A 15294-nucleotide genomic window follows, 5' to 3' on the forward strand; every position below is an offset into this window, starting at 1 on the left:
CCATAAGCCTTTCCATAGAGCATAAATGTTTGGGCCCCAGGGGCAAAAGATCTAGATTTGAACCCTGAACTGTCACCGATCATACCAACAGCTTTGTCTATAAAGGGAGAGGTGGTAGAGAGCTGTGCTAGAGAACCCCAAAGATGGAGAAGTAAATATTGTTTGTTTGTTTGTTTGTTGTTTGAGACAAGATCACACTGTGTAGCCCTGGCTGTTCTGGAACTTACTCTGTAGACCAGGCTGGCCTTGAACTCACAGAGATCCTCCTGCCTCTGCCTCCCGAGTGTTGGGATTAAAAGTGTGTGCCATCAACGACTGGCAAGAAGTAACTATTCTTGATTTAATTCATGAATATACATTGAAGGCCCTTTCCTTCCACAGGGTGTTCATCTGGGTGAAGGCAGTAGAGAGAGGGTAAGATATTTATGTAGGTAGAGTAACTATCAATAGATTGATAACCTCAGGGAAAAGTGACCAGAGACAGAAGCATACGTGAGAGAGGTGAGCACAAGTCATCAAAAGCCCCTGGAAGGAAACAGACAGGAAGATGATAAGAAGAAAGGCACTCTCCATTGAGGTGGCAGTGAAATGTAGAGCAAGGAGTCCCAGCAGAAGGGACAGCACTCGGAGAACCTGGGGACAGGGAAGAGCACTGTGCTCTGATGATGAGACAGGAGGCCCCAGTTGCTGAAGTCAAAGGTCAAAAGAAGACAGGCTATGGAAGAGCCGGTCAGAGACGGTTTCCTTCTCCCACTGGGCCCTGTAACAGACAAAGGTCTGTGCTATAGGTAATGGAGGCTGTGGAGGGCTGAAAGCAGAGATGACTGACATTTTAGCCAGGGGAGGCCTCCCGGGAGCCTTTGCGGTGGTGAAGGGCTCAGCTGGGAGGGTCTGATTGGGAGAGGCTGTGGTGATGGTCATCTGATCCTCTGGTGCTTACAGGCAGGATCCCTGCAGACTGTTAAATGGGCTGCCGGGTGGGGTGGGGTGGGATTAAGGTGATTTCAGGTTTGCATTTGGTTGAACAGTCAGGCAGAGGGCAGTACTTACAAAAAGAGCACAACCAGAAGAGAAATGTGTTTGTAGGAAGACTGGCCAAGGGCTCACCATGGCCCTCTGAGCAAACTCCTATACCCACAAGTCCCCCCGGGAATCAGATTACAGACAGATTCCAGTCGGGCAGGTCTGAGGTGGAGTTCAGGAAGGAAGCAGAGGACAGGCAGATGACTGTCCGCAGACCTGCTCTCTGAGACTTAGGGTCCTGGAGCCTCCACCCTTACCACCAGCCTCACAGTGCCTGATGGCAACTGTCCAGAAAGAGTTAACAGTGACGGTGACCCCAGTCCCTACATTGTGTCCTGCCTGACAGCTCTGCGTGGGTCTGTTATTGCGAGTGGGTTTTTGTGGGTGGTGGTGGGCTATAGAACTATGTTTGGGATATTTTTACTCATCCGGTAGATCTGTGTCTACCTTACCTGCTTGTGACCCATCATAGCAAGGAACGTTACCCAGTATCCCTTGGTTTGAGCTTGGCCAGTGGGAAGCACCAATAGGGAGGAAGAATTTTTTTTTTAGTTAAGTTTTAAGGTATTTTTAAGTAAGATTTATTTTGGGGGTGGGTGCAGAATTTCAATCATGCACCCAGTGTGTTTTGACCAAGCTAGCCCCATCCCCTCCACTCTAGCTCCTCTCCTAGCCCCCACAGTGATTTCTTCCCAACCTCAGTGTTTATCGTTTACCAACTGAGTGCACTCAGGGCTGCTGGGATGTGTAAGGAAGGGTGCAGGGCTATCTACTGCAGCAACGGTGTCCTCTCATGGGCCGCATCCTTGAGGTATGCTGACCCTGCTTCTCTGAACAGCCATCAGTGGCTCGTAGCGCCTGCGCTAGGGTGGGACGTGATACCCACCTCCTGTCCCCGAGCTGGCATTTTGTCTGTCTTGAGCTGGCCTGTGCTGTCATGACGGTTGTGAGTTTCTATGCACAGATGCTCAGATGTGTCCTGAGAACAGCTTTGCTGCAGTCATGCTCCATCTCTGGCTCTTCCACACGCTTCACCCTCTTGCACTGTGATCCCGAAGCCAGGGAAGGAGGACAGGAGGGAGGACGGGAGGGAGGACGGGCAGTAGACATCCCATCTGGGACTGAGCTCTCCACGTGCAGACCCACTGTGGGCTTTGTTAGTCGACATCTGCTGCACATAGGATCTTCTCGGTTGAGGGCTGAGAGACTCATTAACACTAGTATAATGATAAGCTGTTAGGAGTCCATCTAGCAGAGTAGTAGGTTGGAAGAGGGAATTTTAAAAGCCAGTTCTTGCGATCCATCTCTCCCCAGTAGCACAGTTTGCTTGCTTCTGCAGATGCTTGTGCGAGGGGCCTCTGCGTCCGTGTTCTGGCACTCTGAGAGGCTGGTTCTAGAGACATTACTGCTGGGCACCTCTTCCTGAGATGACTGGGGACCACCTTCTGGTCCTCCTGTATCACAAGGAACCCCTGACTTCATGAGGGGGGAACCTAACGTCACAGGCATCCTCCAATAGCAAATGATAGAGACCTCCCTCCATCAAACTCACTCTCCGTGCCAAAGGAGAGTCTCAAGTCCACCCTGAACTCCAAAGGCAAGCAGCGTAGTCAGGAGTCAGGCCACCTGGTGGGATCAAGACGATCAAGACACCTTTTCTGTCTGTGTGCTTCTGCTTGCCTCTGTCTGTCTGCCTGCCTGTCTGCGGTCTGTCTGTCTGTGTCTCCCATTTATCTCCAGCTCTTCATTTGTCTTTGTTTCTGCGTTCTACATGTACCTGTTTCTGCCTGGGACTGTCTCTCAGGGGCACTGCCAGGGCGAGCAGGTGAGGGGCCTAGACTTCACAGTGAAGGACATAGTCCCTCCCTGCTACCCATCGTGTGCTTTCCGAGACCCCAGGGTGAGGGTCTCCTCCAGTGTGTGCCCTGAGCACCTTGCTCACCCTCCTTGGTCCACAGTTCTTCTCTATGCCTGTGACTCCCTCCTGCAGACAAGCAGTTCCCTCCGTGCCTCTTTTTTTTTTTTTTAATTCCTGTATATTTCAACTGCCTGACCTTTCTGCCACAGGCAACGGTGGAAGTTGGTGACTCTGCACATCTCCTGTGTCCCACACTCAGGATCTTCAAATAACAATACAGCACAGCTCATATCAGCCGTTCCTACCTTGTCCCTGTCAGCTGTACAGGATCTGGGACCTGCCTATTCCTCAGCAGGGACTTGAGAACAAAGATGGGACAGGGTAAAGGAAGGACACTAAAGGTGGCAGGTCCCTGAAGCATCTGTCCCTTCGATGCAGGGTGCAGTTGAGGAGCAATTGTCACTGAATGCAGCTGTCTTTCCCTTGGGGGCTTCTGGAAATTGAGGGGTGATGGCTGAAAACTATAGGCTCCCAACCCCCAACTCCATCACACTATTCCCTAAATGCCTTCTGCCTCCTCCTCCTCAGACATCCCAGCTCTTCCAGCTGTGTCTGTAAGGAGCCCTGCCAGTCCCCATTTGGGGTTCTGGTTTTAGATGGCTGCTCTGTGTGTGGTGAGAACAGTCAGTCAGATGCTCTGTCAAACCCAGGAAGTATCAGGGAAGAGGGAGCCCAGCTTGCTCTGGAGAAAAGCAGGCAGAAGATGGGTGTGGGTGTGGGGGGCAGGAGAGTAGAGTTTCTGTCCAGTCAGGGACACAGACATCTCAGGCACTGATACAGTGTGACAAGCCCAGTGCCTATGGAGTGCAGAAGGCAGAGGCCCCATGAGCCCCTGGCCCGTTTCTGGGAGAGCTTTGCCAGCTATATCTCCTCTGGACTCCTCCAAAGCAACAGTTGTGGGTGGGACACATTGAGGAGATACAACCCCATTCTGACGGGGAAGATGTGGTGAACTCTTGGGCCACATCTCGACTAGGCGAGATGTCATTTAATGAGAAAGGTTGCTCAGGGTGTGCATGGGTGGAGGAGTGGCTGGGGGCACTGCTGTGGCAGCTGCAGAATGGGGGGCTCTAGACCCAAATGCACACCCATAGGGTCTGAACAGACCTGGCAGTTATTAGTACCCTGCACCCCAAATCTAGATACTACCCTTAGTCGCTCTGTTTCTGGGGGAGACAGGTTCCAGACTTCCAGCTTCCTCTAGACAGGTAAGAGGAATCCTGGTGGAACGGGTTTCCTGAGTGCAGGGCAGAGGTCCCATAGATGCCAGTGCAGCTGCTGACATCTCTGTATAGGTGGCATCCATCCGGTCTCGCAGTTCTCTACAGTCTGGTATTCCATGACTTAGCTACCTATCTAGCAGGGAAGAGGTGGAATTCTGTAGTAGCTCAGGGGATTCTGTCAGGGACAGCAGAGGGGCCTTCCTAGAGGAGGTGACATTGACTCTTGAAGGATGAGAAGCAGTTTACCAAGTAGGAAAGGAGCGTCTTCTTGGCTGAGGTGGGGGAGGATGTGGCCTCCAGACTAGAAAGTATTGAAGGAAGGGTTTGATGGGCTCCGAGGGCGGATGGAACAGTTCAGTGACCTGGGTGTCAAACTGGCCTGGGTGACTTGTTAAACTGCAGCCACAGCCCCTGAATGTGTTACTCCCAGCCCTCTGGGCCCGGGCCTTGTGCAGGCGTTACCTGGTAAGAACCGGGATTGGGGGACAGGGGCTGTGTCTCACTGGCCTGCTTAGGGTAAGGCCCGGCAGGGGCAGGCTGCACCCATCACCACGGCAGTTTGTGGGCAGAGCCTCTTGGCAGAGGGGAGATTGCACTGCCAGCCACTTCCTCCGGTTCCTTCCCTTTGCCTGATGTCACGGTTACCTCGGCCTGCTCTGGGGTGAGGCCGAGGTCGGGCGGAATCAATGTCAGCCAGGTTTCTGTATCCCTGATGCAGGTCAGCCAGAGGAGCTGCCACTTCTGGTTCGGTTTCAAAGAAGGCTCGGGCATGGGAGGTGTCGGGTGTGGAGGCATCGATGAGGCACCTCTCCAGCAGCCTCCCAGAGGGCCAGTGTGGCTTAAGGAGGAGTCTTAAGGTGGTGTGGCGGGAGGAAGGAGGCTGTGCTGCCAAAATCAAAGGCCAGGGCGCTGGTGTGGGTCCTGGGCTCCTGACCATGCCAGAAGTGCACGGAGAGAGGATGCTGACTTTCCTGGCTGGTGTCCCTTTGGACTGAGACTTTGTCACAGGCTGTGGATTGCCAGAGTCACCCCTTAACCTTACCCCACTCAAGAAGTGACAGAATTGGCAAGCCCGGTGCAACATCCCAGCTCGTGGTCTCTGACTTGGAGCTGTCCCCAGCCCAGCTGGCCTCCCGAGGACTCCAGATTTCCCTGGTTGGCAAGGACAGCCCAAGGCACCCCAACAGAAAACCCTGAAGGAATGTGGCTCAGTTGGCAAAGAGCCTGCCTAGCATCAGGCCCTAGGTTCAATTAATAAATTGAGTGTGATAGTCTACAGTTATAATCTTAGCACTCGGGAAGTGGGGGAGGATGCTTATAAACTCAAGGTCATCTTTCACTACATAATGAGTTGGAGAACAGTCTTGGCTACTTGAGACCCTGCCTCAAAAAAAAAAATTTAGAAAGGTTGAAACTTATAAAACCTGAGTTCACAATCCAGCTCAGCCTGGCTTTGCAATGAATGTCTTTGTTGAATGAATGGCTGCAGATAACATGAACTTTTAAGCCTCAGATTTACTGCCTGCAAAATGGGACAGTAATAGATAGCACTTTCCCATGCGACTGGGTCTGGAGAATGGAGTGGTGTGTGTTGAAAGGATCTGTCAAGGTAAGCAGGAGGCAGCAGCTCTTGTTATTACGGACAGTGAGAACTTAGCAACTGCGGGGCAGGGTGGGTGGTGAGCTTTTACCCCTGCTGTGTTGTGGGTCTTGCTTTATGAGTCCTGAGTTCCTTTGAGAAGACAGGCTATCTTGCAGTCAGTCTCAGGAGATCCTGAGATGTGTCCATCCAGGTGAGAAGGCAGAGTCACTGTGACAGCCTGGGGAAATAGATCAGCAGTTTGGGGGACAGAGAGAAGGAGCCATACCGGTGGGAAGATGTGGTGAGGGTTGGAAACCCTAACAGAAGAGGTGGGGTGACAAGAGTCTGGGAGAAGTGGGTGCAGAATGAGAACCTGGGTCTCTGCCCAAGGTGTTTTTAAAGGAAGTGCCTGGGAGCTGCTGGCCTGGAAAAGAATCACACCCAGAGGGCTTGAGCAGGGCAAAGCAGGTTGCCCCACCCACTTGCAGGGAGCCGCCTGCCTCAGGGAGAGGACTGGCCTGGCTCCCAGCCCCAGATATTCTGGCTGAGCCAGGTGGCCCTGCCCTCAGGGGACACGGGCTCCTCCCCAGGATGCCCACCTGCTCCGAGGAGTATCCTGTGACCAGGAGACCTCTCCGACTCAGCAGTCACAGGTGTTTGCTGAGATGTGGGTGAGAAAGGGGGATCTGTCCCCCTGTCTGTCCATGTGTCAGGTGGGAAGCTGTGCTCAGTTCCACCCATGGTGTCTAATCGGTGGCTCTGTGCCCTCACAGCTAGACGAGGAAGAAGAGCGAAGGAAAAGGCGCCGGGAAAAGAACAAAGTCGCTGCAGCCAGATGCCGGAACAAGAAGAAGGAACGCACAGAGTTTCTGCAGAGGGTGAGTGGGGCAGCTGCAGTGTGTGGCGGGAAGCTGCGGTGTGTGGCACCTTGTCCTTTGCAGGGGCTGATGTACTCCGCAACCAGGGACATGATCGGACACTGTACAACCCAGAGAAGGTAGAAGGACCTATGTTTTCCTCCACTGAGCTTAGATCCCAGGCACTAATTAACCCAGTGGCTCAGACCTGGAACCATCCATTTTGGTCCTTTGTAGCTAACACAGTGTTCTGGAGTACATGCTAATGAAGTAGAGTATTGGAGCGATGTCATATCTGTGGGCAATGGATTTAGCTCCTGGGCTGGCTACCACGAAAAACTCCCTTTAGTGCAATGCTTCATCCACACTGCATACCCCACTGGTCTGCCCTTAGCCCCATTGGGCATGACCCTTGACTCTTGGCTGCTGCCCCTAGGAACCTGAGGTCTGGCCAGTATGTGAAGGTCAGCCTCCAGGAGCTGCCTGTTGTCTCCTGACGTCATCAGCCAGTGTACTTTGTGATATGTCTAGCAGGGTGCTTGCTCTCTCTTAGCCCTGAGTCCTGTCGCTCAGCCCTCGTCTTTGTCTCAAAGGTGGTGTCAGGGAAGGGGAGTCCGTGGAAAGCTGACTAGTCTCCCAGTAGTCGGCAACACCCCACCCCAGCCATTGGTTTGCTACTGAACAGTAATAGCGGTAAATGTACTAACCTAAGAGGCGGCCATTACTGTTCTACAAGCCGCAATGATGAGCAGCGGTCATGAACATTGCAAAGCCAGGCACAGTACTAAGTGCTGGGTGTGATCTCATTTCATTGCCAGAGCAGGTGGTGAAGATAGGGATCTTTGTGGCTCCCTTTCTGCAAGGGAGGAAGGCACGGTGACGATGTGACCCTAGCCGCTAAAGGCTAGGACTGATGTCAGTGTCTGCTGCTAACCTCAAGTCTCCATGTCCCTATTCCCGCTCTGACCCTCAGTTCCTTAGCTGGTTCATTCATTAATTCATTTATGAATTGAACAAGTGTGGGAAATGTTTAGCGGTACACTAGGCACACTGTTAGAGGGGCACAGCAAGAGTGGCCACTGCTCTTCTGTGGAAGATGAAGAGGTAAGGCTGAGTGGCCTGATGTTCTCTGACCCCATGGACTGTGTCTTCTTGTCATCTTTGCCATAGCAGAGAGCTGTTCTGGGCTACAGGTGTGAACAGTGTGGGCCATCTGGAGACCCTTAGCTATGGGCGCCATGGGCCGGACACTGCTTATCAACAGGACTGAGTTGCCAGAGGCTGGGAGCTCCTAGAGGGGGTATGCAACACTAGACTAGATTGTTCAGCAGTCTCTAAGATAAAGGCCTTAAAGATGAGGGTTGTGTCCTGTGCTGAACGCCCAGGGCTTCTTAGGAGAAACTTCCCATATGACTCCAGCTTCCTGGAGCTTGTCAGCCAATCGGCAGAGGCCACACCAGAGTCTCCCAACTACACACCAGTCCTACACCCACTGCATCCCTAGATGTCAGTATCAGATGAAGTTGTCAAATGCCTACTGTGTGCCGGGCATTTCACATGATTACAACATTTCAATAAGGTAACACAAATTCTTCCCAGTTTAGAAAGTGATCTGTGGTTCAGAGAGACCAAGTTGCTTGCCCAAGCAACGGTGCTAGCAATTTCAGGGCAGGAACTTGCCCATTTCTTTGTTTAGGTGGTAACCAAGGGCCCGCTGCACTATGGGTCAGTGGGTCCTGTTCTCTTAGTGGACAACAGATAGCAAGTGAGAGCCAGTAGCCAGCAAGGAGTGTTGTTTCAGAAGCCAGAGTGCTGTGGGGGACACTCAGTGCTGCTGAGGAGAGACTCTTCCATTTGTGAGATCAATAGGGGAAGAAGTAAAAGATGAAAGACGTGAAGGACATCGGGGCAGACAGACCCTGAGCCTCGTTTGTAGAGTGATCCTACAAGGTGGGTGTCAGAAATGGACCAGCGTAAACAGACTAGTGTGTCCACATTGTCCTGGCATAGTTTCTAAGGCCGCCTTCCACGTACATGAGTGCCCCCATTCTATGATAACATCTATGGTCATGGAAGCCATGAAGAGTTCAGGAGGAGGAGGGCACCAGCCAGAGGAGTCTCCTGACTGTGAAGCAGGCCTCAGGTTAGGGCAGCTGAAGTAGCTCTGTTATCCCAGTAGGAAATGTGGCTGCCAAGGTGGAGAAAAGGATGTGACCTTGGGTCTGGGAAGCATCCCCATGTGGGCTCCAGCCCAGTCCTCTTCTCTGGACACCCCTCCCCATCTGAGGCCTTGGAAGCAGAAGTAGGGTGTGAGGTACACTACCGTGCTGTCAGTGCCTGAGGACTTGACCCGCTCTTACACCCTGACCTCTGGACACTCACATACAACTCTAAGAAAGACTACCTCCCAGAGAGTTCGACTCTTTAGACCAGTCAAGGCCAACTTGGGTGGGTCTTTGGGTGGACCAGTTCACACCCCACAGACCTTGGGCCTACCCCAAAGCCTCCATCTGCAGTCAGGAACATCAGCCTGGAGTGTCTCTTCTGCCATGCCACTGTGCCTAATACAAAGTTCTCTGGTCCCTGGAGGCACTGAAGCCATTTTACATTCCTAAGACACAGTGCTCTGTGCTCTCTCCATGGGCACTGTCCCCATGATGGTCTCACTGGCCCTGGGAGTGTGAGAGGGCCCCCCCTCTGCTGGCAGGTTCCTGATGGGGGTGAGTGGGTGGGCTTCCTCAGCTGCCCAGAACTGGATTCAGTGTGTTTGCCCAGACTCTCAGAAATGGGGAAAGCTGCTCCCAGTAGCATAGCTAGCAAACAGCTAGAATTTAGCCCAGACACAAGGTGTTTCACAACCCTTAGAGAATGCTGATGGAACCAATGCCCCCAGGGCACTTGAAAATATACGCCTTTAATCCCAGCACTTGGGAAACAGAGGCAGGTGGATCTCTGTGAGTTTGAGGCCAGCCTGGTTTTCAGAACAAGTTCCAGGACAGCCAGGGCTATACAGGGAAACCCTGTCTTGGGGTGGGGGTATATAGATATAAATGTAAGATGTAGTATATTTTAGGGGATCTTAGTGCTTACAGTTTCCCTCACTAACCATTTTGTGTGTTCATGTGTAAACGGAGGCCTCTGGGATCTGTAACTTGGACAAAGTCACATAGCTAGGATGAAAAGTGCCTAACTCTGCAATGTCTTTCTACTCTGCTGATGACAGTGTAGGAGACAAAATATTTTTTTTTAAGATTTTATGTATTTATTTTTATGCATGTGAGTACACTGTCAATGTCTTCAGATACACGGCAGAGGGCATCAGATCCCATTACAGAGGGTTGGAAGCCACCATATGGTTGCTAGGAATTGAATTCAGGACCTTTGGAAGAGCAGTCAGTGCTCTTAACTGCTGAGCCATCTCTCCAGCCCCAGGAGACAAAATCTTAACTTACACCATTTCTATTCTAAGCCAACAAATGGCTGCAGTTTTTCTGGTGCAATAAAGATCCGCCAGAAGTCAGCACAGAAAGCAAAAATCAAGGCAGATTCATCTCCCTGGAAGTGAAGTTCAGGAAGATCCAGGCCCAGGTCGCTCCTTGTTTCACTAGGCAAACACTGCTGCTAGAAATCTACAAACCGTTACACAGAGGAACCCTGTCTTAAAAAACCCAAAAGAAATCTAGAAACCTCTGCATAACTGTATCCCCAGCACTTGTGAGTCTGAGGCAGGAGGATCACAGTGAGAGGTTAATCTAGGCTACCTAGTGAAACGGATTAGCACAAGTGTGAGGCTAGCCTAGGCTATCTAGTGAAAAGGAGTATCACAAGTGTGAGGCTAGCCTAGGCTACCTACTGAAAACTGCCTAAAAAGCAAACAAAAAAATGTTTAAAGCAGCTTTTAAGATCCCAAGATAGCCATTGGTTTTTCGGTTTTTGGGTTTTTTTTTTCTTTTTTGCTTGTTTGTTTTGGATTTTTTGGGATTTATGGAGATAGTTTCTTTGTGGAGCCTTGACTGTCCTGGATCTCTGTCTTGTCCTGGAACTTGGCTGGTCTCTCTGTAGACCAGATTAGCCTCTGACTCAAAGAGATCCACCTGCCTCTGCCTCCTGAGTGCTGGGATTAAAGGTGTGTCCTGCTAACAAGCCACTGTTATAAATATGTTTTAACAATATTCTTCTGAGCACAGATTCTGTAGTTGCACAATAAATAACTGTGAGCACCAGCCAGTAATTTCTTGAGCACAGGAGGGAGTCACAAAATAGGAAGAGGATAGTGGTCCTATGACAGCCGGGCCAAATTGCTCCAAGCATCACCTGTGTGTGTTTTGGAGTCCATCTGTGCGGTGTTGAATTCTTCACCAAGGGTTTTTGTTATTATTTTGTTATTCCAGTGTCTCACGTAGACCAAATTGACTTCAAGCTTACTATGTAGCCAAAGCTGGTCTTGAACACCTAACTTCCTGCCTCCAATTTCTGAGGGCTCGAATTACAGGCTCCTGCCACTATGTTTATGTTCAACTAGCCACGTCCAGCTTGAACTTCAACTGTACCCAAGCCCAAACTTCTTCCAGACTCCATTTAGCACTGTCTAGCTCAGCTCCCCTCTCAGGTAGTAGCCATGCTGCCTCCCACCTCCTTCACTCTCCAAGCCCAGGTGGTCCCCAAGACTCACTGAGTTGTCTTTGAAGCCCCTTTCCCCCACTCTTTCTGCTCAGAGAGAGGTATAAGGAGGGATCCCCCGAGCTTCTCTAGCCCTTCAGTTTTACATTGCAAGTTCCCTGTGGGAACTCTTCCAATCCCAGGGAATCATCCCCTCTACCTGACAAGATAACTTGCTCTAGACTCGGACTCTAAGCATGGCTGCCATGTGGCTCTGCCCTGCTTTTTCTGCCTTGTTACCCTACTGTGTCCTAGAGAGCAGTGAACACAGTGGTCCCTGCTGTGTCTTCACATGTGGCATCGTGCCCTGTCTCTCCTTCTCCCTGAAAGTTTCTTTCTTCTTCTTCTTCTTCTTTTTTTTTTTTTTTGGTTTTTTGAGACAGGGTTTCTCTGTATAGCCCTGGCTGTCCTGGACCTCACTTTGTAGACCAGGCTGGCCTCGAACTCAGAAATCCGCCTGCCTCTGCCTCCCGAGTGCTGGGATTAAAGGCGTGCGCCACCACGCCCGGTTCCCTGAAAGTTTCTTACCCAGAGTTCCGCATCTCCTACATTCAGGATGGCGGACAGAGGACAGTGGACAGCAACTGGGCCTTGCTGTGTGCTGAGTGAACTCTCCTCAGGAGCCCTAGGGGGTGGAGTTGGGGGAGGGGGGAGGGTCCTTTACAGGCTTTGGATTCCCCAAAGCATTCATCTCCTTTGCAGGCTGAGGCACATCCTCAGAGGTGGGTAGATGGCCCTGGGGCTTCTCAATACCAAGGCTGAGGACAATCTGAAGATTGTGTTAGCAGCCCAGGCTGGGGGAGGTGAGGAGGATGGAGGAAACACTAGCCATCTCTCAGAATCCTGAGAACTGCAGACCAGGCCGGCATTCCAGTCTTGTCTCAGCCTGTCCCATTAAAAGCCACCATAGATGCTTCTTTCTTTCTTTCTTTCTTTCTTTCTTTCTTTCTTTCTTTCTTTCTTTCTTTCTTTCTTTCTTTCTTTCTTTCTTTCTCTCTCTCTCTCTCTCTCTCTCTCTCTCTCTCTCTCTCTCTCTCTCTTTCTTTCTTTTTTATATTTCCCCCTCTTGGCATCTTCTTTTCTCCATTTTGAAGCTGTTGCTCTGGGTGCCTGGTCCTAAAGTCTGCCTCCCTCAGACGTCCTGTGTTCCCTGAGAGCCCATACGACCACCTCTGAGAAGGTTCCCAAGGAAAACTCTGGCAGGCTTGCTGATAGCTTCCCTCCACCCCGCCCCAAGGTTCTCTCTCAGAGGGAGGCTGTCCCCAACTACGCCCCACTGGGCAGAAGGACCTGTCACACATGCAGCTGCAAGTTAGCCTGCTCTGGACTAATAATGGTCCCTCAGCATCTGAACCATTGGCGTCTGAGGCTGAAAGGGTCCTGTGAGGGTTGTGTGTTGCAATCACAGCATATTTATTCTCTGTCCCTCATCTGCCAGTCACTCTTCCTTAGCCATGACAGCCAAACCCTTCTCTAGACCCTGGGACAAAGTTATTCCCAGTGGCCTGAGGTTCCTCAGCTTATACACGCGTGTGCATGCGTGTATAAGCACACACACACACACACACACACACACACACACAGAGACACACACACACACACACACACACACACACACACACACACACACACATGAGCTTTCAGTTACAGCTGTTAGAAAAGCAGGAAGAGCCCATCACTGTGTTCTTCCGGCCTGCTGTGTGAGCCCCAGGCCTTGAACAGACATGCTTGTCACCTGTCCTCGCTGTGAACACACAACCTCACACCCCATCACATCCTCGGCATCCCTTCTCCCGCTCAGGGCTTCGGGAGTTTCATCAGACGTCAGTTTGAAACCTCATTTCCGGTCCTACAGGTTGATTGCCGGTCTGGGGTCAAAGCTCCTAGATGGTGGGGCATCCCGAGGGAAGAGGAAACATTCTAAACAATACAAGCTAATGGCCATGGGGCACGTGCTTTAGGGGGAATGGCTCACACTGAGTTTATCAATCCCACCATACCTTTGCTGCATTTCAAAGCACTTGGTCTTGTGTGAGCCACCTTGTACCCTCTGTCTGATCTTCATAGAGCAGGGGAGCTTTCGGTGTGTTCTTTAGTCAACAGCAAGAAAGCTGTGTGGCTGGAATGACATAGAGAAGGGAATAAGAAGGGATTTGAACTGTACTAGCTCCCACATCTCATCTGGTCCCATCCTGCTGTGACAGAGGCTATTGCCGTGTGGCACAGTGCTGCCTGCAAAGAGTCACCCCAGATGCTCAGCCTTCAGTGAGACCTGGCAGGCAGAAAAGCATGCCAGCAGTACAGGTGCCAGCCATAATGGCTGGGCATCTCTCAGGAGCAGGCTGGCAGTGACCGCTAGCTGATGGTGTGTCTCTGTCTGTACAGGAGTCAGAGCGGCTGGAGCTCATGAACGCAGAGCTGAAGACGCAGATAGAGGAGCTGAAGCTGGAGCGGCAACAGCTTATCCTGATGCTCAACCGCCACCGCCCCACCTGCATCGTGCGCACAGATAGCGTCAGGACGCCCGAGTCCGAAGGCAACCCACTGCTGGAGCAGCTGGACAAGAAGTGACTGAAGGCCTGGAGGAGGCATCAGAGGAAGAGGAGGAAGGGGAGGAGCATAAAAGAGAAAGAGGACGAGCAAGGTGACAGAGGGCCCCTCCCAGGCACGTGACAAACTCTATGATGAGGCTTAGCATAACTAGCCTCCAGCTGGCTCTTTTTTGAAACTCAGCCCTGCCGCGCAAGAGCAAGAGCGGACTGAAGAAACCAGAGGGACCAGGTGCTGAGACCAAGGTTGACCCGCAGATAGGGGCTGTCCCACTCCAGGGCCCAGCTTGAAGAGCACCTGAGCCAGAGAGGTGCCAAACCAGGTAGTAGCCTCAGGCACTCCTTTGGCCTCTCTGCCAAGACCCCCACCCAGGGGACTACTGAGCAGCCAAGAAAAGCCATGCATTGCAAACACAGTGTGGCCCGCGGATGGAACTCAGCATAGACTGCAATCCACCTCCCCAGCCCTGCCCAAGCCCAGTGGAAGGGGGTGCACTGTGGGGCTGCAATGGCCCAGCTGGAGTTGGCTGCGGCACAGAGGCGCGGGCGCCCTTCCAAAGCACATACTTAATCAATGAATGTTTACAGACTGGCTGTCCTGGCGGGGCTTCCAACTGCACACGGTTTTTATACTTTCTTTCTTTTTCTTTCTTTTTTTTTTTAATATTTTTTACAAAAAAAAAGATTTTATACAAGCAATATATATATATATATATATATATATATATATGGATTTCTATAATCACTCGATGTGACACAGTACAAATATGCTATGGTCTGTTATGGACATCCACCCACCAGTTAAGGCCATTGTAATTCCTAAGTACTGTAGGCTCTGGGTGTTGGGGGGTGGCCAGGCGGGTGAGGTACATTTCCATCCTTGTAACCCCTTCCTAGTACCCAGTCCTGTATCGTTCAGTAAACATTGCTCTTAATTACCCAGCTGCCTCGAGTGGTGTCTGCCCAGGAAGAGGGCATAGTTTCCATACCTGCCCTTCCAGGTAAGCCTACATATGGCCATTTCACAGATGAGGAGCCCAAGGCCTAGAGATGTTAAAGAACTCTGCATATACCATTTTGAGAGTACTTGCTTCATTTATTTAGGCCAAGTTTTTTTTTTTTTCTTTTAATAGTTTGTGTCTGGGTGGGGGTGGGGTGAGTAAAGCATGAGTGTCTTTGTGTAGATATGTGCAGAGGTTAGAGAATTTGGATCCCTAGGAGCTGGAGTTTCAGGCTGTTGTGAGCCACTTGATGTGCTTCCTGGGGGTTGAACTTGGGTCCTCTCTTCTCCAGTTTCCTTTTGAGTGTACCAGGCACTGCAGTGAGCTGGGGAGTAAACCAGCCTTGGTCTTGCACGGTGGATCCCGCAATAGGTTTATTTTGTGCTTGCTTGTCTCAAACCTGTCTCCCTTCATCTATCTGCGTGGCAGCCTTTTCAAAGGGCAGCTATTGTCTGTCCCCCAGTTCATGGACGGGGATTTAG

At 51.3% G+C, this 15294-nt stretch overlaps 1 protein-coding gene across 4 annotated transcripts in view; it reads left to right on the forward strand.

The window, feature by feature from the left end:
* Jdp2 (Jun dimerization protein 2) overlaps positions 1 to 14753 on the forward strand; it is a 41223-nt gene extending 26470 nt beyond the window's left edge. For all 4 annotated transcript variants that reach the window (XM_011244218.2, NM_001205052.1, NM_030887.2 and 1 more), the window contains exons 3-4: positions 6520 to 6624; positions 13648 to 14753. In XM_011244218.2, coding sequence (XP_011242520.1) covers positions 6520 to 6624; positions 13648 to 13833 — 291 coding nt within the window. In that variant the 3' untranslated portion in view covers positions 13834 to 14753. The remainder of the gene's footprint in view (positions 1 to 6519; positions 6625 to 13647) is intronic.
* Positions 14754 to 15294: the final 541 nt, after the last annotated feature.

Source organism: Mus musculus, chromosome 12 (assembly GCF_000001635.26).
Source record: "Mus musculus strain C57BL/6J chromosome 12, GRCm38.p6 C57BL/6J".
In the NCBI taxonomy this organism is placed as follows: Eukaryota; Metazoa; Chordata; class Mammalia; order Rodentia; family Muridae; genus Mus; species Mus musculus.